The 26371-nt window shown below is 36.5% G+C and overlaps 1 protein-coding gene across 3 annotated transcripts in view; it reads left to right on the top strand.

Annotated features, from left to right (window-relative positions):
- Nucleotides 1-5181: 5181 nt before the first annotated feature.
- LOC149816216 (chaperone protein dnaJ 1, mitochondrial-like) overlaps nucleotides 5182-26371 on the top strand; it is a 55682-nt gene continuing 34492 nt past the window's right edge. The window contains exons 1-12 of one of the 3 annotated variants that reach the window (XM_089986605.1): nucleotides 5182-5431; nucleotides 5553-5661; nucleotides 6440-6532; nucleotides 6715-6806; nucleotides 7357-7440; nucleotides 7537-7575; nucleotides 7982-8104; nucleotides 8601-8642; nucleotides 8750-8837; nucleotides 25826-25890; nucleotides 26060-26122; nucleotides 26215-26287. In XM_089986605.1, coding sequence (XP_089842731.1) covers nucleotides 5375-5431; nucleotides 5553-5661; nucleotides 6440-6532; nucleotides 6715-6806; nucleotides 7357-7440; nucleotides 7537-7575; nucleotides 7982-8104; nucleotides 8601-8642; nucleotides 8750-8837; nucleotides 25826-25890; nucleotides 26060-26122; nucleotides 26215-26287 — 928 coding nt within the window. In that variant the 5' untranslated portion in view covers nucleotides 5182-5374. Of the gene's footprint in view, nucleotides 5432-5543; nucleotides 5662-6439; nucleotides 6533-6714; nucleotides 6807-7356; nucleotides 7441-7536; nucleotides 7576-7981; nucleotides 8105-8600; nucleotides 8643-8749; nucleotides 8838-25825; nucleotides 25891-26059; nucleotides 26123-26214; nucleotides 26288-26371 lie in introns of all 3 variants that reach the window. The other 2 variants (XM_089986606.1, XM_089986604.1) reach the window with 2 other exon arrangements.

Raw genomic sequence — 26371 nt, 5'->3', positions numbered from 1 at the left:
TTTTTTAATTCATTTTTTTATTACCGAGATTTTGACAAAAAATGCGAGATTTATGAATTTTTTTCAATTTCTTGCGAGTTTTTGAAAAAATGAGAAATTGCCGATAAAAAAGTTTGTCACTATGGGCCAGAGCAGATCATGTGCAATGTGATTGCACAAGTTTGGTGTGCTACTGCACTTGATCACCCTCCATCTGCTGTTGTGCCGCACAGCTGACAGGCTGTATCCCAAAGATGGCGGGTGATCAGATGCAGCAGCACACTAAAAGTATGCCATTACATTGCACCTTATCCTTCCTACCATTGGCCCCCCCTTGGCCCTTCAGTGGATATGAGTGTATAAAGTGGGCCAAGGCTATGAATATTGCAGATATTTTGAAAATATGTCCATAAAATGTTTTCAGAGGTTGATTTAATGCTGAAAAAAACATGAATTTTTCTTAGGATGCAAGCTTAGAGTAGTCCATGGTCGAAGGATTCATGGGTAAAAAGGGGAAACCTAACGACGCGGGCTCTTGTATTTGATCACCGTTCTGGGAAAGGACAGATCGATGACGGTCCTAACCTTTTGCCTTTTGCATGAAGTGGCCACTCTCAAGACTCGAACCCACACCAACGGGGGCTCCACTTGTTTGGTAGGAGCAGCTGTTGCACGTCACCTTGTGTTGGAATGTTGCAGGTTCAAAACCAAATGGTATAGTTGTATAACTGGTAAGAGTCTGGCCAAACCCAGCTTGATTTTAAAAAAAAGTAAAAATGACTCGAACCCACATTTTCATGCTGACATAGGCATTGTAATTGCACCAAGCAATAGCCCTTCCAAGGTTCCATGGGTATGGCTGCAATTAAAACAGGCTGCATGTGGGTAATTGGGTCGCAATATCTTTATTGGGTTTGGGATGGGGCTTTTCTTGGTCCAACATCATTAATACAACGCTGTTAACCCTCTTGGATCTATCCCTTTTATAGAGTAAAACATCTTTATTTTTTATATTTACATGGAGAAACCGACCCGAAGATCAGAGACCTAGCCGTGCTGGCTCGGCCTTCGGTACAAAACATCTTAAATTGATTAAGACATCGTTGTTTCCTTATTGGACAGTGTCTTAATTACTCAGGATCGAATTCTACCGATGCAGACACATAAACTGGACTACTGAGCTACACTGACAGAATCAGTGGCTGCAAAAACCTGACCAGGTCACTATGATGGTCTGGACTCTAGAGGGATCAGGGCCTGGATTTAGCCATAGTAGGTGTTGAGCCAAGGTACTGACGGTTTACCTTCTCCTCAACTTGATCTTATCTTTCTCTCTCCTTTTTTGTGGATTTAATTAATACAGTAATACGGTATAGTACATCAAGGAACTGTCATGATGAGAAGGACAAGTGCACGGTGAGAAAAAATAATTGCAGGACCATCTTGACACAATAGACACGTTGGTCCTATACAGGATTAAACGGGTCTAATTTGGTTCGGATGTAGGCTTTACTGAATCCAACCTACTAGAGATACTGTCATATATATAATTGGATTTGGAATCGGATTCTGATGAAGAAGGGTAGCACCTGATCTATATCTGATTAAGCATAGTGGGATTCAGATATCTGTCAGTTTGAGATTCTGTTTGGATTCAGCTTCAAACCGGGATGTAAAACAACATACCGAATCTGAATCTGATTGTTAATTAGATGTGTCTTACTCTACTGAACTGGACCAAATGGATTAGAATTCTGTCAGATATGTGAGACAAATCGGACCCTTGACATCCCTAGTCTTATCTCTTGTGATCCTTGCTATCACCACTGGCAGACTCCGTCCCCACTTTGGAGGGAGAGCTCTTGAAGGATGAAAAGAGTTGGATTGATCCTTACCTATCAAAAAAATATTTTTGGACCATATACTAACCCGACTAGGCATATTTAGGTGGGTGCATCAATTTGAGCCTTCGCAATATCATCCTAAGGACAGTCTTTTAAGCTAAATTTATCCTCTTTCACTATATGTGTCAAACTAGGAGAACAATTCACCATTCCATATCTTTTAAGAACCTTAAGGATATAGGATTTCTGAGATAGGTCAAGGACACCCTTAGTTCTGTTACGACGGATATTGATTTCAAAAAAGATATAAGTGGCCTCACCCATGTCTTTCATATCGAAATGAGAGGAAATAAAGTCTTTTGTTTCATGTAAAATACTCAAATCATTAGTTGCAAGAAGAATATCGTCAACATATAAAACCAAAATTATGAACTTACTCCCACTAGTCTTAATGTAAATACATTGATCAACAATGTTTTCAGTGAATCCAAAGTTCAATATTACCTGATTGAACTTCTTGTACCACTTGCGGGAGGCCTGTTTAAGTCCATAAATTGACTTATTCAATTTGCAAACTAAGTTATTTGATTCATCTATACTGAAACCAAGAGGTTGTTGCATATATACCTCCTCATCCAGATCCCCATTCAGGAAAGCGTTTTTCATATCCATCTGATGCAGCTCTAAATCAAAATGAGCTACGAGGGTCATGATTATCCTCAATGATTCCTTAGTTGAGACAGGAGAAAAAATTTCATTATAATCAATGCCCTCTATCTGTGTGAAACCTTTTGCAACAAGCCTAGCCTTGTACCTCTTCACATGACCTTTAAAGTCTGTTTTGGTTTTATAAACCCATTTACAACCAACAGGTCTAACTTCATCAGGTCGATGTACAAGATCCCACACTTGGTTCTTTGCAATAGAGTCAAGCTCTTCTTTCATGGCATTAATCCAATGTGTTGATCTTTCACTTTCAATGGCTTCTGCAAATGTGAAGGGATCTTCATCAATGTCTATGAAATAATTTTACTCTTGTAAATGCACCACATAGTCCGGATGGATAGCAGATTTTTTAATTCTGGTGGACCTCCATACAGGTGCTACAGGTGGTTCAAAATGAGTCTTTGTATCCTGTTATTGTTGTATATCCTCATATACAATTGGATCTAGTTGGAATTGATATTCATTGACTGGACTTTCTCTTACATTACTCGAATGAACAATGATAAAGAAAATCGAGTCTTTATTCTTAGCAGGTGTGAAACTTGAATCCTGCATTTCCTCAAAATCAATATTTTGAGACACATCTATCCCAACAAAACCATTTTCAAGAAATTTTGCTTTATATGTTTCCACTACCTATGGTGTATGAGATGAACAATAAAACCTAAAGTCTTTCGATCTTTCTCGATAACCAATGAAGAAACCACTAGTTGTCCTAGGACCAAAAGCTTTTATATGTGGGTTATACAATTTAGCTTCTGTTGGACATCCCCATATGTGCATATATGATAAAGAAGGTTTTCTACTTGTCCATAACTCGTAAGGAGTCTTTTGAACAACCTTCGTAGGAACCTTATTCAAAATATGCACTGTTGTCCTAAGAGCTTCACCCCACAAGGTCAAATGGAGGTTTGAGTGATTCAACATCACTCGAACCATTTCTTTAAGTGTATGGTTTCTCCTTTCAGCTACACCATTCTGGTAAGCACTACCAGGCATGATATATTAAGATACAATGTCTTCCTCTTTTAGAAACCGCACTAATGGACATTTCTTTTGTCCCATCTCAGTGAAACGACCATAATATTCGCCACCTCTATCTGACCTGACAACCTTAATAACTTCACCAGTTTGTTTCTCTACTTCTTTCTTGAAGTTCATAAAAACCTGAAAGACTTCTGATTTTTCAGATAATAAGTAGAGATACATATACCGTGAGTAATCGTCTATAAACGTGACAAAATATTTTTCACCCGTATAACACAGTGAAAAAAGGCTTCAGACATCTGTATGCACTATTTCTAACTTTCCATTGCTGCATTTGACATCTTTCTTATATGTGTTAGACTGCTTAGCCTTTATGCAGTCAATACATGACTCTATATTCGTAAAATCAAGGGATCCAAGGATTCCCTCTTTCACGAGTCTTTGGACTCTCTCTTTCGAGATATGTCCTAATCTTCGATGCCAAAGCAAATAGGATTGATTATCCTTTAGGCCACGTTTATTGCCAATCATTGTGTTCTCAATGGAGTGAGATTCCTGAATTCGAAGTTTGGTTCTTAATCGATACAAACCATCACACATATATGCAGAACCTATATTCATTGAATTTTTAATAATAATAAATTCAGAATTTTCAAATTTAAATACAAAGTCAAACTTATCAAGTTTTGAAATTGAAATTAGGTCCTGACTACAAGATGAAACATAAAAAGTATAGACCAAATCCAATATAAATCACGACTCCAACACAAATCTGCAGGTCCCAACGCTCTTGACATGCAGACACATCTTATTTCTTGAGAAAATGCTTCTTTCATGCTCTGTTGGTTCCCTTTTGTTCAGAAATGCCTGCAAAGAGTTGGCAATGTGCACCATGGCACCAGAATCAATCCACCAACTATGCAATGGAACATGAATTAGATTGCACTCATGAGAAACGAATGACCTTGGGCATGAATCTGTTAAATGGTCTCTCAGCTTGAACCCAAAATCGAAAATCCACATATAAATTGAGATATTCAAGATTAATACGGAAGTGGTAATATCTGATCAGCTTCAGATAAGGATGCAAAAATGGGTTGGATCCAGGATGATATTTTGAAACTTTTAGCTGTTCTGGATTCGATGGTGATCCAAATCCCCACGTATTTAGCGGTTCGGGATTCTTACAGTTTGCATCCCTAGCTTCAGTCGTCATATAATTTGAACGGTTCTAGAACCACCTCTCCTTAAAGAACCAAGAATTCGACAAATGGTTAGATCCATTTAATCATAAAAACAGTATTCTCTAATATTTTAATAATATTTATATTTTATTCACATTTTTATATGCCAGTAATTCCGTCAGATTTTCTCAAAAAAATTTTTTTTTAACAGTTCTCGAACTATCACAAGATTTTTCTATGGCGAAGATTTCAAGAAAACGATATTTTTGACACTGTTCTCGTCATATTTTTAACGGAACAGATAGGATCAATATGATATTCGGATTCAAATACGCTTTAACAGATATATTATACGGATTACGGTTTATAGCTTATGCTTATAATTCGTATTCTTACTTATCACAATCCAATATCCGATCCATTTGCACCCTTTAAGTTTCAAGAACCCAAGCGTACTAAACGTGTTCGCCAAAGTTACCGCCACAAAACTCCGATCAAAATCTGAAGAAAAAACAGGAGAAACAAATCGAGGAGACGAAGAATCGGGGAAACCGTACAAGGGTTTCGCCTCCGTAGGAACAGATTTCTAAAGAATTAGGGTTTTTGCGATCCCTTTCCGATCCGGCGAGAGGGTGAGTCGTCGATTGATCTGGAATGGGTCGATTTGGGTCGCTAAGATTCTCGCCCAAATCTCTTCTTCTGTTCAATCAGGTCAAGGATTCTCTCGTTTTCCGATGTTCTCTTGTATGGTGTAATTACGGTCCAATTCTGTGCTTCTTCTCCGATGAAATGGTTCTTGACTGGTTTTGGTCCTCTCTTTTAGTGTCAACAGCTTCATCAGATGCCGCCATGCAGGGTGAAGGGTTTGGAAGTTGCTCGCCGTAGATTGTGGGATCATAATCCGTGCGTATTTCGGGCTACGGTTTACGCGAGCGGTAACGGTTCGTTCTGATACATGATTTTCCAAATAGGAAGCGAGTCAAGCGAGAAATTTGGATTGATTTCGATCTGAATTATGTTGCTTTTTTCTATTGTTTTCCTCTGGCTTTTACGGTTCGAACAGGAAGTCTGTTGCTAAAATTCTATGCGTTTGCGATTTTGATCGAGAATTTGATTTGTTGGTGGAGCTTTTGATCTGCAACCTGGATGTTGCAACTGCTTATCCAGAAAACTGGGATAACTTGAGATGTTTGATTGGGCGATGTAATGTAGTATCCCAATTAGTCCCGTTTTTCTGGATAAGTTGGTGTATCCAAACACCTCGGTAGATATATGTGCAGTATTGGTCGTTGTCGCGGATTAGTTACTGCCAAGATTACCCCAAATTGGCCTCCATATTGCGTCTCTATATAATGGTTCTGAAGGAACATGATCTAAAACTGGAATTCAATGGCATTTTACGAGAGTATCTCTCGTAAGCAACGTGGAGAACGATAGGCACTGAAGAGGTATTTTGATGGATCTATTTACCAAGAAAAGTGAGGTCGGTTGGGCTACTAGATAATGTGATATCCCAGGTTATCCCTTGTTCTCTGGATAAGGTTGTGCATTTAAAACGATTTGCCCTGGTCTGGAATTTTTCCTGTAGCATGAACGCACGTTATAGGTTGCAGTCTCTCGTTTTCTGTTATTTCTGCAGCATGTGTTTGGCTACCTAATGTATCCTCTAATTTGCTTTTGTTCGTATTTTCCAATGCTTATATGTACTCACGTAAGCAGGATTGTACAATCAAAGGATTGATGATTGTGGAATGCTTGTTAAACTTCCATCCTTGAACGTGCAGTTGTTGAGACGGACTATTCATGATACAGGTATGTAGCTCTACTGATCTGTTTCTGATTGACAATTTTGTGCTTGTCTTTTTCCTCTACGGAATGAGTGTACAGTTAGATACTACCCTTTATGTTTGCATTTCATTCTTTGTCATTGATGATATTCTTACTCCTATTATTAGTTCTCCATTATGTTGATAATGACATTGGATTGTTTTCAGGCTTCCGTTGCATGGCAGAGAGAAATTTATATGAGATCCTGGGTGTGTCTACAGAAGCAAACAAGGAAGAAATAAAAAAGGCTTTTCATAATGTGAGTACATTTTGGAATTACAGTTGCTCTTTAGATGGTGGAAAAGATTATTAGTGACATAGTCATAACAATGTTACCCTTGATTATCCTCTAGCATAAAATCTTGTGCATCGTGGTCCCCACTATACTGTTGAGGAAGGTTAATTTGCTAGATTTTGTAAATGTTTGGTTGCAGCTCATGTGATTGGGAATTGGATGAGATGGAATCAAATGTGATTCGAAGTCATATGATCTCAAATCACATATTCCACCATGTGATTTGGAAACACATGAGATTCACTTCAAATGTGATTTCAAATCACATTCCGTTTCTCATTTGCATGAGATTCCAAATCACATTTGAATGCAACCAAACATAAGAAATATTCATGGTATGTGTGAGATATTGTTCCTTACCTTTCTTATCATTCTGAAATCTTATACATGTGTTTTAAGTTTTTTTTTTTTAATATTTTTCCTACAAGGACTTGATCTAAAATATTATTTGCTTATTATCAGCTTCTTGATGATTCTTTATCCTACAATGCTCAATGTATTTAACTTTATGCAGCTCGCCAAGAAGTATCATCCAAATGCCAATAAAAACACTGCAGCTACAAAAAGAAAGTTCCAAGAGATACGAGATGCATATGAGGTTTGTCATTCCTTTAGAAAAACTTATTTGTTTGTTTAGAGTGATCTACGTTATATTCTTAATTTGATGACATCTTATATGCAAGGTAAATTTTAGATACTGAGTAATGCAGAAAAGAGAAGGCAGTATGATAAGGTACACCCAATAATCTTATTTTTGTTTTTTTTCTGTATGTTTAGGGTATGCTTACTTCTCCTTCATCAATAATATAACTTCTGTTTCTTCGCTACTTTTGCCATGTTGCATGAATATCATTGCGGATGTACCTTTTTAAGGGAAATTTGGGTACAGAACCCACAGATATGACTGTCATAGAGAAGTAATGAATTTCAAATATCATTTGGCACACTAAATACTGCTTTTTAACTTTCATATATTCATCCATATAGAGAAAGAAAGAAGCAGCAGACTTTCTTGTCCAGCATTTTTGATGCTTGACCACAATGTGGATTGGAAGTTCAGAACAACAGTTGTATTTCATTGCATACCGGTTGTATGATGATAACTTTTGAATTTCTCGTACTCTGCACATGTATGTTAGGTATATGTCCAAAGTCAGCAGAAAGAAAATGATTTCCAGGGAGGTGAAAATATTGAAGGAGCTGGATTTCGATATGGTTTTCAAGCACATTTTTCTGATGATTTCCAGAAAATCTTCTCCGAGGTATGTAAGGTTACCGTTTCTTTGTGGATTCTTGACTCTGTTATACTCATCCATTATGCTACCTCTACATGTTTTGGTCTACAATCTTCCTCAAAAATATCTTGACAGAAAAATATCTGTTACATCTCTTCCATTGTACTGTCTTTACATGTTTTACTGTTCAACCATCTTTCTCAGGAATATCTTCATAAGCAAATACCTGAGTTCTTTGGAAAAAGTTCTGTCTTGGGAAATTATTGGAAAAATCCTTAGAAAATTAGCAATATAGAAGCAGCTGATTTTCTCCGCTAAATGTTGCAGCAAATATTGTCTAGCATTGCGACAGTGTTTGCATTAAATGCAAATCTGATGATATTTTGAAAATATTATGATACATCTGGGAAGTTATCATTAGGAAACATTATTCAAAATATCCCAGCATTTTCAAAGTGTTGGACATACTTGTGGGAGAGTTTTGCTTCTTTTAGTCATTAACTAATGATCGAGTATTCCCCAGATATTTGAGAATGACACAGAAAGTGCAGCCACTGACATACAGGTACGAGTGCTTTTAGTGTTATTCAATTAAGACTTGAATTGGGCATGGTCTTTTGTTCATGTGTTCATTACTTGAATTATTTGTTGTTCTTATGGCTTATTGAATAGGTAGACCTGCCACTGTCATTTGCTGAAGCTGCCAAGGGTTGCACCAAGCATATATCCTTTGGTGCCAAAGTCCCTTGTGACACTTGTAGTAAGTAAAATAGAACCTTCTTTTTGTTTGTCGGTTTTCTCTCTTTACTGATAGCATCTACATTTGGATTTTGAACACACCAAAGGCTGACATTCCTGAGTCACTAACAGTATACTGATTGCCATTTGGTGCATGTTTCTTGATTCTAGTCTCCACAGATTTGTCTGGTTGAAGTGAAACGTTCTTCGATCTGAAATCACTTTATCTTTTGGTGTGGCCATTGGGCCGATCCAGACCCCACAAAGGCCCGACACAATCATTGGGCCACCGAAAGCCCAACCCAACTATTATTGGGTCGGGCTCAGCCCAACATTATTCAGGTTCGGATACTAAAATCTTGTCTGAAATCCACAGAATACTTGTTGGGTCAGGTTGCAGTAGGTCAAATCATGATCCACAAAAGCCCACATGGCATTGTGAAGTACTGTAATTAAATATGCGGAAAAGCAAAGAGTGCATTAAGCACTTACAACATCCACTAATGAACAAACAAAAATGGCTAACACCCAAACCCACAAGAGACAACACAACATAAAAATATAAATGTCTCTTATTGAAAAAAGAGAGAGCTCTCAAGTGTGAAAAATACAAGAGGGGTTCACCCCTATTTATACACAAAAGAAGGAGAGTGGGGATGGCCAAAAGGCCTTAAAAGGAGAGCCACCTAGGGGCTCCCCATGTAGTCGTTGGGAGCCCCCAACGGTCCCCATCGACTACATGGTGGGGCCCCTTTCGTGTGAGCAAAAAACATAAAAATAAAAAATATAAATTACAAAAAACAAAAAGGAAAATAAAAGAAGAATAACAAGTACCCCTATCGGGTACTTGTGAAATGACTAAAATACCCCTATCGGGTATTTTAGACAATTATATATATATATATATATATATGAATTACATGTATTTTAACACCCTCCCTCAAGCTTTACGGGGATATAACCGAAAGCTTGTTAAGGAGAAACAAAAAACGAGGAGCAGCAAGGGCCTTAGTGAAGAAGTCCGCCAACTGGTACTCAGATGTGACGTAAGGTAGTGCTATGGTTCCTCTTAGGTATTCATCACGTACGTAATAGCAGTCCATCTCAATATGCTTAGTACGCTCATGGAAGGTGTGATTGCTTGCAATATAGATTGCGCTTTTGTTGTCACAACACATCTTCGAAGGAGTAGAGATGACAATGCCCATATCACTGAGGAGACTTCTTAACAACACCAGTTCCATGGTTATAGTAGCCATAGCACGATATTTTGCTTCCGTTGAGGACAATGATACTTTGTGTTGCTTCTTGCATCTCCAAGAAATCATAGAGTCACCTAAGAAAACACAAAATCCCGTAGTTGAGACTCGGTCATTGAGATTTCCTCCTCAATCTGCATCAGTATAAGCAATTAAATCAAGTGACGAGGCAGAGGAAAGAAAAACTCCCTTAGTTATGGTGTTTTTGATATATCTGACGATCCTTAAGACTGCACTCATGTGCACGGTTGTAGGTGCATGTTGAAACTGACTGACAGAGTGGACGGCATGAGCTATGTCTGGCCGAGTGATGGATAAGTAGGTTAGTGACCCAACAAGTTGCCGGTAAGGAGTAGGATCCTTGAGAGGTGTTCCATCTTCCAACCTTAATTTTGCATTGATGACTTCTGGGGTTTCTATTTTCTTATCATCGGAAATACCATATTTGGAACAGATGTCAGCAACAAGTTTCATCTGAAAGAGAATGTACCTTCGAGGAGAGTACGCCACTTCAATCCCTAAAAAATATCTTAAGAAACCAAGGTCAGACATGTCAAAATTTTCTTTCAAAACCTTCTTAATATCATTAATGCCTTGCTCATCACTTCCTGTGATGATCATATCATCAACATAAAGTAGTAAAATAACTACTAATGACCCTGCACTTTTCACAAACAAAGCAGTGTCAGTATAACATGAACGAAAATTCAAACTTATCATTACATTACTAAATCTATCATGCCAAGCCTTTGGGGCTTGTTTTAAACCATATAATGCCTTCTTAAGTTTGAGAATTTTATCTTTACCAATACACACTCCTGGTGGAGGATCCATATAAACTTCTTCAGTTAATTCGCCATTTAGGAAAGCATTCTTAACATCTAGTTGATAGATATGCCATTTTTTGACAGATGCCATGACGATAAGAGTCCTAACACTAGTCATTCTAGCAACAGGTGCGAAGGTTTCTTTATAATTTATACCATATTCTTGAGCATATCCTTTAGCTACTAACCGTGCTTTATAACGTTCTAATGAACCATCACTTTTAGTTTTAATTTTGAAGACCCATCTACATCCAATGGATTTCTTTCCAGTGGGTAACGAAGTTATTTCCCAAGTTTTTGCCTTTTCAAGGGCACTAAGCTCTAAGTCCATGGCTTCAACCCATTGGGGAATGTTTTTGGCCTTATTATAGTGTGAAGGTTCATGAAATGAGTGCAATGCAATTAGACACGCTCTATATCTTGGAGTTAGGGACTCATAAGAAACAAACCTATTAGGAGGATTGGAGATCCGACCGGATCTCGTTAAAGAGGTTTCTTTTATGTTGGATCCTTGAGAGTATTTTTCTAAGGCGCTCATTTGAGTTTGTTGACCACGCCTAACATAGGTTTGGATTAGTCTATCACTTTCATCTATAACATTGTCAAGAGGAATATCCTCTAGGTCATGCAAAGACTCATTAGAGATTTCCTCTTCTTGAGGAGTCTCATCTTCTTGAGATAGAAGATAAAATAAAAAAGCATATTCACTTTAGTCAATATCTTTAGTTTTCACAAAACCATTTTCGTTTTCCAAAAAGGTTACATCTTTGGATACATAGAGTTTGTTATTTTTCAAGTCAAAACATCTAAAACCCTTTTGATTTTCTCCATATCCCAAGAAAACACATTCAATAGCTTTAGGAGATAATTTGTCCTATTTATGTGTAAGGACAAAACATTTACATCCAAATTTTCTTAATCTATTGAAATCAGGTGTTCTTTCAAATAGTTTTTCATATGGAGATGTATTTTGTAAGGATGAAGATATCATTCTATTTATTAAGTAAGTTGAGGTTAAGGCCGCTTCGGCCCAAAAACTCTTTGGAATTTCTTTGGAATTAAGGAGTGTCCTAGTGGTTTCCATGATGTGTCTATACTTTCTTTCGGCCAAGCCGTTTTGTTGGGGAGTCCTAGGACACGATCTTTGATGACAAATTCCATTTACTTCTAAATAGTTTTGAAATTCATTTGATAAATATTCTCCACCCGAATTAGATCTAAGAATAGAGATATTACTTGAAAATTGATTTTTAACTATCATATGAATTTTTTTGAAGAAGTCAAAGACTTCGGATTTTAAATTGAGAAAGTAGATCCATACATACCTAGTGTAGTCATCAATGAAAGTAACGTAATAGGAGTACCCTCCTTTAGACATGACTGGAGAAGGACCCCAAACGTCCGAATGGACTAACTCAAAAGGTCTCTTGGACACAAAAGTTCGGTTTGGAAAAAGAGTAGATTTTATTTTGCCAAAAATACAATTCTTGCAAACAAAATGTTTCTCATTAAAAAATTTCTTTCCAAATGCAAAGGAGTACATTTTTGAGAAACTTGGATGTCCAAGTCTTTGATGCCAAATTTCAATATTTTTATCTTGGACATGGTTACAAAAAGAGTTAGTGGGGAGTTTCAAGTTGCTCATGTAATAGAGATCTCCCTGTGAAAATATCTCAAAAAGAGATAAAGTGTGCGATAAGCACAACACCACCAATGTGCACAAATGCACAAGAACACTTAGAACAAATGTACACAAAGGTACAATAAAGAAACTCAAATGCACAAAGGCATACAAAATATAAAGAATTTTATTGAGAAGCTTGGAGAACAAAAGCTCCAAGAAGTAAGTATTACAAAGGGGGAACTCCCCTATTTATAATGAGAAAGGAAGCCTTGGAGGGGCTCCACTAGCTGTTGGAGCCCCTCCAACGGTTAGAATTCTAATCGTTGGAGAGGCTCAACAGCTAGTGTTGAGCCCTCCAAGTTGACTTTGAGTCAACACAAAAAAGGACAAAAAATGAAAAAGAAAAAAGAAAAAGAATAAAAGTGAAAAAGCAAAAAGAATTACAACATATTCATAATTATGAATATGCGCAAAAGGTGAATGACTAAAATACCCTTGCGGGTTTTACAAGAAAAGAAAAGAAACAAAAAGAAACATACATATTTACATATATATAAAGATAGATACATATACATATATACGTGATATATATGTATATGTATCTCTCTTTATATATATATATGTAAATATTTACATAAAGAGAGATACATTTTAACACCCTCCCTCAAACTTAGGGCACAATGACCGAAAGTTTGCTAAGGAGAAAGTTGAATCTTGGAGAGCAAAGCGCCTTGGTGAAGAAATCTGCCAACTGATATTCTGACGTTACATAAGGAAGGTCGATGACTTTTTGTAGATATGCCTCTCGGACATAATGGCAGTCCATCTCAATATGCTTTGTCCGCTCATGAAACGTGTGATTCTTAGCAATATAGATTGCACTCTTATTATCACAACACAACTTTGTGGGTTCTTGAATTGGAATCCCCATGTCTTGCAACAACTGATGAATCCAGACAATCTCCATAGTTGTAGACGCCATGGCTCGATATTCTGCTTCGGTGGATGATAGAGACACCTTCTGTTGTTTCTTACATCTCCATGAGATCAGGGATTCACCTAAGAAAATACAAAAGCCTGTAGTGGAGTGACGGTTATTTGGGTCACCTCCCCAATCAGAGTCAGTATATGCAATTAAATTCAACTCAGAAGAAGAGGAAGGGAAAACTCCCTTGTTTAAAGTTCCCTTTAAGTATCTGACAACTCGGAGAACGACACTCATATGAACGGATGTAGGAGCATGCTGAAATTGGCTTGCAGTATGCACGGCATGAGAGATGTCCGGCCTTGTGATGCTAAGATACATTAGAGATCCCACAAGTTGCCGGTAGGGGGTAGGATCCTCCAAAGGTTTCCCATCATCGATCTTCATTTTTGATCCCACAACTTCAGGGGTCTCACAGATTTTATTATCAGTAATACCTGATCTGTCAAGAATCTCACAGGCAAGTTTAGTTTGAGACAAAAAATAGCCTCTATGAGAGTAGGCTACCTCGATACCAAGAAAGTAAGTCAGATACCCCAGGTCTGACATTTCAAACGTTTCTTTTAAAGTGGTTTTAATGTTTCTGATGCCCTTTATGTCACTACCTGTTATCAACATATCATCAACATACAACAGTAAAATCACAATTCCTGCATCAGACTTTTTGACAAACAGAGCAGTGTTAGTGTAGCATGAGGAAAAACCATTTTGAACCATTACATCATTAAATCGATCATACCAAGCCTTAGGGGCTTGTTTTAAACCATAAAGCGCTTTTTGCAAACGAAGGACTTTCCCCTTTGGTACGTTCATACCAGGAGGAGCATCTATGTAGACTTCTTCATTAAGATCCCCATTTAGAAATGCATTTTTAACATCCATTTGGTAAATATTTCATTTTTTAATAGATGCAATGGTGATCAAACACCTTACAATAACCATTCGTGCAACAGGAGCAAAGGTTTCTTCGTAATCGATGCCGTATTCTTGACTATATCCTTTTGCGACAAGACGGACTTTATATCTTTCGAGAGTGCCATCACTCTTGGTTTTGACTTTAAAAACCCATCTACATCCTATTGTTTTCTTTCCTTCTGGAAGACATTGAAAAACCCACGTTTTGGCTTTGTTGAGGGCTCTAAGTTCGTTGTCCATGGCATCCCTCCATTCAATCATTTCCTTAGCTTCTTTAAAATTTCTAGGTTCTTGATATGAGTGAATGGCACTAAGGCATGCCCTGTGTTTTGGAGAAAAAGACTCATAGGATATAAATCTAGAAGGATTTTTCCTAGATCTTTCAGTTCTTCGAGAATTGTTGGAAGATTCACTAAGATCACTATATTTCTCTATTGCACTTCTAAAAGTGCCTTTATCTCTATGAGTATAGGTAATGGGTTCATTTATCATTTCTTCTTCATCATGAATGGTTTGAGGAATGCTTTCACTTATATCCTCATTCTCTTTTAATTCATCATCGCTAAAAAAATCTTCATTTCTAGATAATAGTTCAAACAAAAAAGAATAATCGGCATTATCTTCATGATTTTTGTGTTCTTCAAAACCACTTATGTTTTCTAAAAAGGTTACATTTCTTGAAACATATAGTTTATCATTTTTAATATCATAACACCTAAACCCTTTTTGAGTTTCCGAATATCCCAAAAAAGCACAAGGAATAGCTTTGGGAGATAATTTATCATTCTTATCGGTGAGAACAAAACATTTACAACCAAAAATTCTTAACCTATTGTAGTCGGGTTCTTTTTTATACAAGAGTTCATATGGAGATATTTGATTCAAGTTTTTGGATGGAAGTCGGTTGATGAGATAAACCGATGCAAGAGCCGCTTCGGCCCAAAATCTTTTTGGAATTTTTTGAGAAATTAGTAAAGTTCTTGTAGTTTCAATTATGTGTCTATGTTTACGTTCGGCCAACCCATTTTGTTGGGGAGTTTTGGGACAAGACCTTTGATGAACAATCCCATTATTTTCAATATAACTTTTGAAATCATTTGAGAGATATTCTCCCCCGGAATCGGTTCTAAAAATTTGTAACTTACTATTGAATTGATTTTGTATTAACATGTGAAAGATCTTGAAAGTAGAAAAAACCTCATGTTTATGTTTGAGGAAGTATATCCAACTATACCTTGAAAAATCATCCATATAAATAACATAATATGAAAAACCTCCCTTAGACACAACGGGTGCCGGTCCCCATACATCCGAATGCACAATTTCGAAAGGTTTGGTTGAAAACATAGTTTTTTGTCCAAAAGGTAAGCTTCTCATTTTACCAAGAATGCAATCATTACAATTGAAATTGTCTTTACATAAGGTTTTAGCAAAATGTAAATACGAAAGCTTGACAATATTTGGATGCCCAAGGCGTTTATGCCAAACATTTATATCCTTATGTTGGGCAACATTACAAAAAGAGGTTTTTGGAATTTGAAGAAACTCCATGAGATAAAGATCTCCCTTCCTAGAGCCTTCCCCAATCAACTTCTCGGACCGGCGATCCTGTATCCAACATTTATTTGATGAGAATTTGATATCACACCCATGATCCGATAGTTGAGAGACGGAAAGCAAATTTAAATTTAGTTTTGGCATAAATCTAACTTTTGGAATAAAAAAACCTTGTCTTTCAAAATCACCACTTCCTTTTATTTCAAGAGAAGCCCCATCCGCGGTGGAGACAAAAGAGGGTGACAAATTTTTTGAGTATTTAGAAAGTGAAAAAACATTTGGAGTCATATGAAAGGATGCACCCGAGTCTAAGAGCCAAAGAGTCTTACCGGGAGGAGAGAAGGTGGTCATGGCGGCTCCGGAAACGGATCCCTTGAGGAGTGGTTGAAGAGCTTCCATGATTTGATTGAGAGCCAAAGTAGCATGATTGGAAGTAGAAGGACCTTCCTCCTTGGTTGATTGGAAAGTAGTAGACATAGCCACCATCTTCTTCCATTTAGGGCATACCGGTTTAATGTGACCCGGTTCTTTGCAAAAATGGCATATGAACTTACTATAATCTCTCCTTCCATAATGCCCACCATTTTCTCTTCCTCGATTTTTGTTAAAATGAGGGGGTTTATAGATTTTAACATTATTCCCCGGTCTTGAGACGGCATAAGCACCCTCATCCTCATCTTTAGAGGGGACGGCCAACACACTTAGATTGGTTTTATTCATTCCCAATCTAGTTTCTTCTCCACTTAATTTGGTAAGCACATCTTCCAACGGAGGGGAAGAGAAAGAAGATAAGAGAGCGGATCTAGTTTGTTCAAACTCGGGTCTAAGCCCATTTAAAAAATTGAAGAAATGATCTTCTTCTAATTGTTTGGCTCTCAATTCAATAGCCTCACCACTCCATTTAGGTTCTTGGAGGGCAAGCTCATCCCAAATAGTGGATAACTCGGCGAAATACTCTCTAACGGACATTTCTCCTTGTTGAAGGGTTAAGGCCTTCTTTTGGAGATAGTATTTATGGGACAAATCTCTTGAAGTATACATTCTTTCAAGATATTCCCATACTTGACATGCCTTTTTGAACTTTAGAATATTGACATTAATTTTGGTCTCAACCGAAGAGAAGAACCATGAGATTATTTTGTAGTTTTTCATTTCCCATTCTTCATGCTTCTTATTGTAATCTTCAAAAGCCTTTTCTCTTTCTTCTCCCTCAAGAACCTTGATCTCCCCTTTGTCAAGGGTAGTAATTTTTGGTACGGGTTCGGGAATAGTTCCTTGAACATATCCCCAAAGACCCTTTCCTTTTATACGGGCCTCCATATTCCCGGCCCATACATGATAATTCGTTCCATTCAATTTGAAGCCAAGAGAGAAGTGAGAATCCTTTTCGCCCATTAGAGAGGATACAAAGAGAAATAAATGCGTACCACAATGCGAAATGAGTCCCTTCTTGATGTAGGAAGCTTCCAAAATATAGAATGAAGAGCCGAGTCTTCACTTCAACCACCACAACTTAATGGCACGCTTTACGAGGTATTCAACGAAGAGAAAAAAGAGCACGATCTTCTTTTCCTTTAAGCCTAGCTTTGATACCATGTGAAAATATCTCAAAAAGAGATAAAGTGTGCGATAAGCACAACACCACCAATGTGCACAAATGCACAAGAACACTTAGAACAAATGTACACAAAGGTACAATAAAGAAACTCAAATGCACAAAGGCATACAAAATATAAAGAATTTTATTGAGAAGCTTGGAGAACAAAAGCTCCAAGAAGTAAGTATTACAAAGGGGGAACTCCCCTATTTATAATGAGAAAGGAAGCCTTGGAGGGGCTCCACTAGCTGTTGGAGCCCCTCCAACGGTTAGAATTCTAATCGTTGGAGAGGCTCAACAGCTAGTGTTGAGCCCTCCAAGTTGACTTTGAGTCAACACAAAAAAAGGACAAAAAAAGAAAAAGAAAAAAAGAAAAAGAAAAAAAGAAAAAGAAAAAAAGAAAAAGAATAAAAGTGAAAAAGCAAAAAGAATTACAGCATATTCATAATTATGAATATGCGCAAAAGGTGAATGACTAAAATACCCTTGCGGGTTTTACAAGAAAAGAAAAGAAACAAAAAGAAACATACATATTTACATATATATATATAAAGATAGATACATATACATATATACGTGATATATATGTATATGTATCTCTCTTTATATATATATGTAAATATTTACATAAAGAGAGATACATTTTAACACTCCCCTCCTATGGCCTTGCCCAATCTGCTTCCCGGACCGGAGATCCTGTATAGAGCAATCCTTAGTTGAGAAGGAGATTTCACATCCATGATCGCATATTTGAGCAACAGAGAGAAGATTTAAATTAAGTTGAGGTACAACTCTCACGTTTGGCACAAAGAAATCTTTTGAAAAGTTTAAAGTTCCAAAACTTTTTACTTGTAAAGATGTACCATCGGCAGTTGAAACATAGGAGTTTTTATAATTATTACATAAATCGGAAAACTCATTTTCAAGTGGGGTCATATGAAAGGAAGCTCCAGAGTTAAGGATCCAAGAAGACATACCTGGAGGAGAGGAAGAAGCTATGGCGGCACCCGAGGTTGATGGTATCTTGAGTAGAGTTTGTAGTGCTTCCGATAGTTGAGCAAGAGAGAAAAATTCCTTTCCTTTGGTGGTTTCCTCTTTCTTTTGAGTAGCTTCTTCAACGGAAGCAACCTTATTTTTAGGTGCTTCATTCAACTTAGGGCAATTAGGTCTTATATGACCCGACTCTTGACAATGATGACAAATGACTTTCCTATATTTGCCATTATAATTATTTTGCCTTCCAAAATGTGGAGGTTTGTAAGCTTTCATATGGTTGCCGGGTTTTGATATGGCCAAGACATCATCTCCTCCTTTAATCATGCCAAGACGAGTTTCTTCTTGGCATATTTCGGCTATGGCATCTTCCAAGGGAAGAGGCTTAGATCTATGTAGGAGGGAAGATCTAACTTGTTCATATTTGGGCCTAAGCCCATGTAAAAATTGGAAAAAGTGCACTTTTTCCATTTGTTCTCTCCTTAATTCCACATCCACACTAGAAACCCATTTTGATTCTAGTAAAGATAGTTCATCCCATAGGGGACCAAGAGTGCTAAAGTAATCCCTTACACTCATTTCTCCTTGCTTGATAGTCCAAATTTTTTCTTGAAGAAAGAATTGACGAGCAAGGTCTTTTTGAGTAAACATACCTTTCATAAAGGACAATGCTTCATTCGCCATCCGAAACTTGGCAATGTTCGCGCAAATCTTGAGCTCCACATTGTTCATGAACCAAGCAAGAATCTTGGCATGCTTGCTTTCCCAATCTTCCACTTTAGATTGGTGATCTTTAATGGCATTCATGCGGGCAATTCCTTCAAGAGCTTTTTCTTGATCACCATCCATCTTAGTTAGTTGGAGTTGTGGTTCTGGAATGGTGCCCATAACGTATCCCTAAAGTTTTTTACCTTTGAGGTTGTTCTCCATGGCGGCGGCCCACATCATGTAGTTGGAGCCACTGAGCTTGAAGGAGAGATCAATCTTTTGTTCTCCTTCCATTTCAATCACTCACAAGAGGATAAATGAAGAGAGATACAACAATAAAAAAATATAGCTACACGACTAGCTATATTAAGAAGAAGAGCATAAACCTTGCTCTGATACCATGTAATGAAATATGCGGAAAAGCAAAGAGTGCATTAAGCACTTACAACATCCACTAATGAACAAACAAAAAGGGCTAACACCCAAACCCACAAGAGACAACACAACATAAAAATATAAATGTTTCTTATTGAAAAGAGAGAGAGCTCTCAAGTGTGAAAAATACAAGAGGGGTTCACCCCTATTTATACACAAAAGAAGGAGAGGGGGGATGGCCAAAAGGCCTTAAAAGGAGAGCCACCTAGGGGCTCCCCATGTAGTCGTTGGGAGCCCCCAACGGTCACAAATGTGACCGTTGGGGGCCCCATCGACTACATGGTGGGGCCTCTTTTGTGTGAGCAAAAAACATAAAAATAAAAAATATAAATTACAAAAAACAAAAAGGAAAATAAAAGAAGAATAACAAGTACCCCTATCGGGTACTTGTGAAATGACTAAAATACCCCTATCGGGTATTTTAGACAATTACATATATATATATATATATATATATATATATATATATATGAATTACATGTATTTTAACAAGGACATGGATTTGGATAGGCACTGCATCTTCTCCCTGGGCGATATGAGACTATTCCCAATAAGTAAACTTTTATTTTTTTTCTTTTACACCATAGAGTAAGAGAGAAGGAGATAAAGAATTGCAGTGGTTTTAGTTCTCATGCAATCATGCATGCACATGAATAAGGGAATTTACGAGAAAATGGTCCCACATCGATGGTGAAAGAGAGTTGACAGTTCGTTATTCACAATAAAAGGAGTCTTCTTCTTCTCATGCAATCATGCATGCACATGAATATAGGAATTTACGAGAAAATGGTCCCACATCGATGGTGAAAGAGAGTTGACAATTCCTTATTCACTATAAAAGGAGGAGTCTTCCTCTCAAACCTTAACTCTTACGATTTTATTTATTTGTTTTTTTTGCCCATAAGGGCCCGAATTGGGCCAGAAACCACGCCTGAGCCTGACCCAATATTATATCGACGAGGGCTTGGCCCAACTTTTTTTGGGCTGGGTCCTCAAAATGAGGCCCGAGTCTGGCTCCTACCAGCCACGTACCTGATAGCCTGTCGGGTAGCGGGCCTGGTGGCCACCCCTATTTATTTTAAAAACCAAGAATATCACTGTTGTGTGTGTATGCCTATGCTTTTAGCATCTATTATCCAAATGCTTCAATTCCTATTGCCTGGATTCCTTTTCACAATTGTAACTAGTTTTGTAGTCTAAACTGGTAGTAGAAGCAGGGGCATGAGGTGGGAGTTAATAGACTGGTGAAAGTAATTGCTTTTAGTCAAGTTCTTAGTTGAAAATTTATCAGCGTCACATGTGATGTAGCTGGCGGTTCCAGAATCAACATACCAAACACTCTAATCATTTTGTTTGAAGCTCAGTTCAGAAAGTGCAACCAACAAAAGATCCTTGTCAGGGCCACTTTGCCCCTTGTTCTGCTCTTGATCTCTAGGCGCAGGCTTACCTCTAGCTTCAAGATTGTATCTCGGATCATCTTTGAACCAACACTTTGATTTTACATGGCCCTTCTTCTTGCAAATATAGTATGTAGGATGTTGTTATTAGAGGTACTTCCTCTTAAAGGAATATTAGTAGGAAGAATTCATCGTCCTCCCTGATTATAACCTCTTCCTCTGCCACAACCACGTCCTCCTCCACGTCCATGACCTGAAAAGGATCCCATAAACAATATATCATCTGAGTTTGCTTCAACCTTCTCTGTATTTGACATCCCCTATAATGACTCTCATAGCTAAGAAGTTTGTTCTTCAAATAATCAAAATTAGAAATGGTCCCGGTCAGTGTTGTGAAAAGCATTGAGGCGTAGCGAGGCGCTCCACCAAAAACCGAGGCGAGCCATAAACCTCAATTATTTTTTTTGAAAACTTTAAAAAAATTATAAAAAAAAATATCTAAAAATACAAATAAATAAAGAAATGCTTTATTGATGAAATAACAACCAATAAGAAATAGAAAATCTCAAATAAGTACTAAAAAATATGAGATTAACATATAAAAGTAACTAAAAACTGATTACATAACTGGAAAATATATGAGATTAACCAAAAAAAGTTAAAATATACTAAGAAACTGATTACATAACTGAAATAACTGGAAAATATATGAGATTAACCTACAAAAGTTAAAATATATGAGATTATTCTAAAAAATATGAGATTAACATATAAAAGTAACTAAAAAAATGATTACGTAACTGGAAAATATATGAGATTAACCAACAAGAGATAAAATATACTAAGAAACCGATTACATAACTGGAAAATATATGAGATTAACCAACAAAAGTTATAATATATGAGATTATTCTAAAAATATGAGATTAACATATAAAAGTAACTAAAAAACTGATTACATAACTGGAAAATATATAAGATTAACCAACAAAAGTTAAAATATATTAAGAAACTAATTACATAACTGAAATAACTGAAAAATATACGAGATTAACCAACAAACGTTAAAATATAATAATATACTAAGAAACTGATTACATAACTGAAATAACTGAAAAATATATGAGATTAACCTACAAAAGTTAAAATATATGAGATTATTCTAAAAAATATGAGATTAACATATAAAAATAACTAAAAAGCTGATTACATAACTGGAAAATATATGAGATTAACCAATAAAAGTTAAAATATATTAAGAAACTAATTACATAACTGAAATAACTGAAAAATATACGAGATTAAGCAACAAAAGTTAAAATATAATAATATACTAAGAAACTGATTACATAACTGGAAAATATATGAGATTAACCAATAAAAGTTAAAATATATTAAGAAACTAATTACATAACTGAAATAACTGAAAAATATACGAGATTAACCAACAAAAGTTAAAATATAGTAATATACTAAGAAACTGATTACATAACTGAAATAACTGGAAAATATTTGAGATTAACTTACAAAAATCTTGTTGATCATGTCTCAGAAATCTTGTTATAAAAAAAATCATTTTTTTGCGCCTCAGGCTTGCGCCTTGAGGCACAGAAGGCCGCGCCTCAAGGCAAGGCACACCTTTTGCGCCTCAAGGCACATTTTTGATAACACTGGTTCCATTTTTTTTTCAGAATAGTGGACAACACGTCAAACTCAGGTCTCAAACGAACTAGAGCTTGCTGAAATTTGTCTTTCTCAGATATTTGACATCCAATTAAATCTAACTTATCTGTGATGGACTTGATTTTATTGAAATACTCCATAATAAACATGGATGCTTCCTTTTTCAACATCTGGAACTCTCTTTTTCGATATATAATCTTAGCCTTTGAAATTTGGGAGTATGTATGCAACAATGTATTCCACAATGCCATGGTAGTGCAATCATATGCTATTTCCACCAATACCTCCTACAATAAAGTGGAAGAAATATATGCAACTAAAGCTTGATCCTTCTTCATTCAGTTGATGAAATCTGGATTACGAACGATCCTCGTTGCGGTGACAACCCCTTTGTTATTTTTATCTTCCTTCATAAGAAACTCAGGTGAGCAATTACTGATCCATCTAGGTGACCAGCAAGATTCTGGCTTCTAATAAAAGGAACAATCTATCTTTTCTACGTAAGATAGTTGGAATTATTTAATTTTTTAGAAATCAATTGACAGAGGAAATTGCTAGAAATTGATCATGAAAAAGAAATAAACTAGGGAACGATGCAGGAAGATTAAATCAGGTTAGCCAATAAGCAATAAGAGACAATATCACACAACAAAAGGGATTGCAGAAAATCGGCAACAATAGGAGGCAATAATCTGTCATATTTTTTTTTTTCAGAATAAAATGTGAGATTAACAATCAAAGATATTTACCACGAATAAAATTTTAGCAACCTAATATATTGAGATCAACTTTGAACTTGATTTTTCCTGATTATCACAAACCGAAAACATGAGAACTAGGGAACGATGCAGGAAGATTAAATCAGGGCAGCCAATAAGCAATTAGAAGCAATATCACTCGACAAAAGGGATTGCAGAAAATTGGCAACAATAGGAGGCAATAATCTGTCACTTTTTTTTTGCAGAATAAAACATGGGATTAACAATCAAAGATATTTGCCACGAATAAAATTTTAGCAACCCAATATATCGAGATCAACTTTGAACTTGATTTTTCCTGATTATGACAAACCGAAAACGTGAGATCTAGGGTGACATCAATCTGATTCTCAAGCTTGATGAATCAAATATGACAAAAAAAGGAATAAAATAGAAAGAAATATCAAAATCGTGACCCAAACACGATTTAACGAGAATCTATTTGAAAAACTTCAACCCAAGATTTCAAAAATAGAGATTCATCCAAATGCAGATTTGATTTAAGAAGAAATAACAAGGGGAAAGAAATTAGGTTTGAGGAAGGAAGAGGAAACAAGAAGAAACACAAATTTGAGAAAGAAATAGCAAGAGGGCGCAAATTTAAATAAGAATAAAGAAAGCGGGAAGAAAAGGGGGATTAGAAGAATCAACTATTACCTAGAGGAAGAAAAAACCGGATCTTGAAGTTCACCAAGATTTTTCAGCAATGCTCCGGATCATGGCTTTGATACCATGTTAGATTTAGGGTTTCTGAATTCCCTGCAGAGAGAAAAGAGGACAATAGGGTTTTGAGCTGAACACACGATTCCCAATGTGGGAAAATCATGTTTCTCTTGTAACTATATATTAACTTTACAACTAAGATATATCATGACTAAAATACCCTAATTTACATAAAATACAAAAGAGATTAATCAGGGCATTTAAGGAAACACAACAATCACATTAGACGTGAACACAAGAGGCACAATCACGTTGGGTGATCTGGATCTGACGTGATTTGGTTCTGGATTCTCATGCGTGAATCTAGACCTCACGCTAATAATAAGTACTTCGATGATAGTTAGAGCCCTGTGAAAATAGATAGATTGTTGAACTACAGCAATGGCAGTTGATCCTTAGCAAACAAACCATGCTGAACACATCTATGTGGTTACAACTTGCACCTATGCTTTCTAGCTCATTAGTTCCTTCATTAGTAGCAAATAATATTTTTCCATATATATATTATGGGTTATGTAATTTTAAGCAGGTGTCAAAATAGTTCTAAATAAAGTGATGTTTTTGAGTGCTAATTCTCTCTTGAGCAATGTTGTCAGTATCGGAATCAGATCTGTATCATTTTTTTTGAACAAATTCCTAAATCGGGCCATATTGATTGGACTTGTCAGGACTGGAATCGATCTATTTTAAAAACTGATTTTCTAATTAAAAAAATTCATAAAAATAGAAAAAAAATCAGAATAAATCTGAAAAAAATTAAATCTTTTCCAACAATTTCTACAAATTGCAATAAACAATGTAATGGTGGATTAAATAGTGAAAAAGAGGGCAAAAATGATGAACTTGATGGTCTGTATTTTCTTATGAATTGTTTTATACTTTTATTGATGTTTTTCTGGTTCAGCCATAAAAATGGTTCTATTTCTTGGTTTGGATTAAGAAGTGTGGCTTCACTATTGCTTCACACCAATTGTTAGCAATCTATATGACATTTAGGGCCATCTCTTTCTTATCCAGGAGTTTGCTTGGAAGATAGCCCAATATCGGGTGATTTTGCTTGTGATTCTGTATGCATGTTGGAGTTTTTACTGATACTATCTGTTTCCTGTTGCTAGCCCACGTGTACTATTTATTTAGATGCTATGTGTCTTGTGTTTGGATTCACTCTTATGCCTGGTCAGAAAGGGAGGACGGAGCCTTCATTTGGAAATGGTGGGCACTTTTTGTGAAAAGAGAATTTAGTGCTAGAGAGAATGTAATGGCATTTTGGATGAGAGCTGTCTTATGTACACTAAATGGTCCTTGGATTATCAAAAGTTTATCCTAGAATAAAAGTGGTCATAAACCCACCTGTTTGCTTTAAGCATTTTGTGATTTATTTGTTTCTTGGGTGGTTTCTTTACACAGTTTTCTCTTTCCCATTGCAATAGAGGTCTGTAATTTTTCTTTTCCAGATCATGCATACATAGCTATATGTGCATTCCACTTTCATAGTTATTTCAGATTGTTTATTTGTTAATCTCTTATTTTTTTCTTTGGGCTAATGCAGAAGGAAGCGGTCATCCCATCGGTTCCAAGCGGAGAGTATGTCCAACTTGTAGAGGCATTGGAAAGGTATGTTCCCTATATATTTTTGCTGCTTCCTGATGTTGCGTTTCTTGAGAAAGATTCCGTGTCTTTCCCAGTAACAAAATGTATGTTTAATTATAATGTGCTACTATCTTATCTTGTTGTTTAATTGTCTGCTTTCATTATTTTTGATGTATACAAAATTGCTCTGCAGGTTACAATTCCTCCATTCAGATCAACTTGCAGTACATGTAGGGGGTTGGGGCACATCATAAAGGTGTCCTTTCTGATTTTAAGAGTGCCACATGCTTCATTGCTGCTGTATAGATCCATTAGGATCTGACTTGTTTAATCTTCATTTGCTTCAAGGAATCTTGTGCTGCATGTGATGGTTTTGGCACTGTGGAGGGGATCAAGGAGGTTAAGATTACCATACCTGCAGGTACTCTTTATTCTCTTTGATATTGTAGACGTTGCCTATTATTGATGGTGCATGAATTGGAAGCTTTTATGCCATTTCCAATTT

Source organism: Nuphar pumila, chromosome 14 (genome assembly GCF_984573655.1).
Source record: "Nuphar pumila chromosome 14, dmNupPumi1.hap1.1, whole genome shotgun sequence".
Lineage (NCBI taxonomy): Eukaryota > Viridiplantae > Streptophyta > Magnoliopsida > Nymphaeales > Nymphaeaceae > Nuphar > Nuphar pumila.
This window is presented reverse-complemented; position numbering and strand designations above follow the sequence as displayed.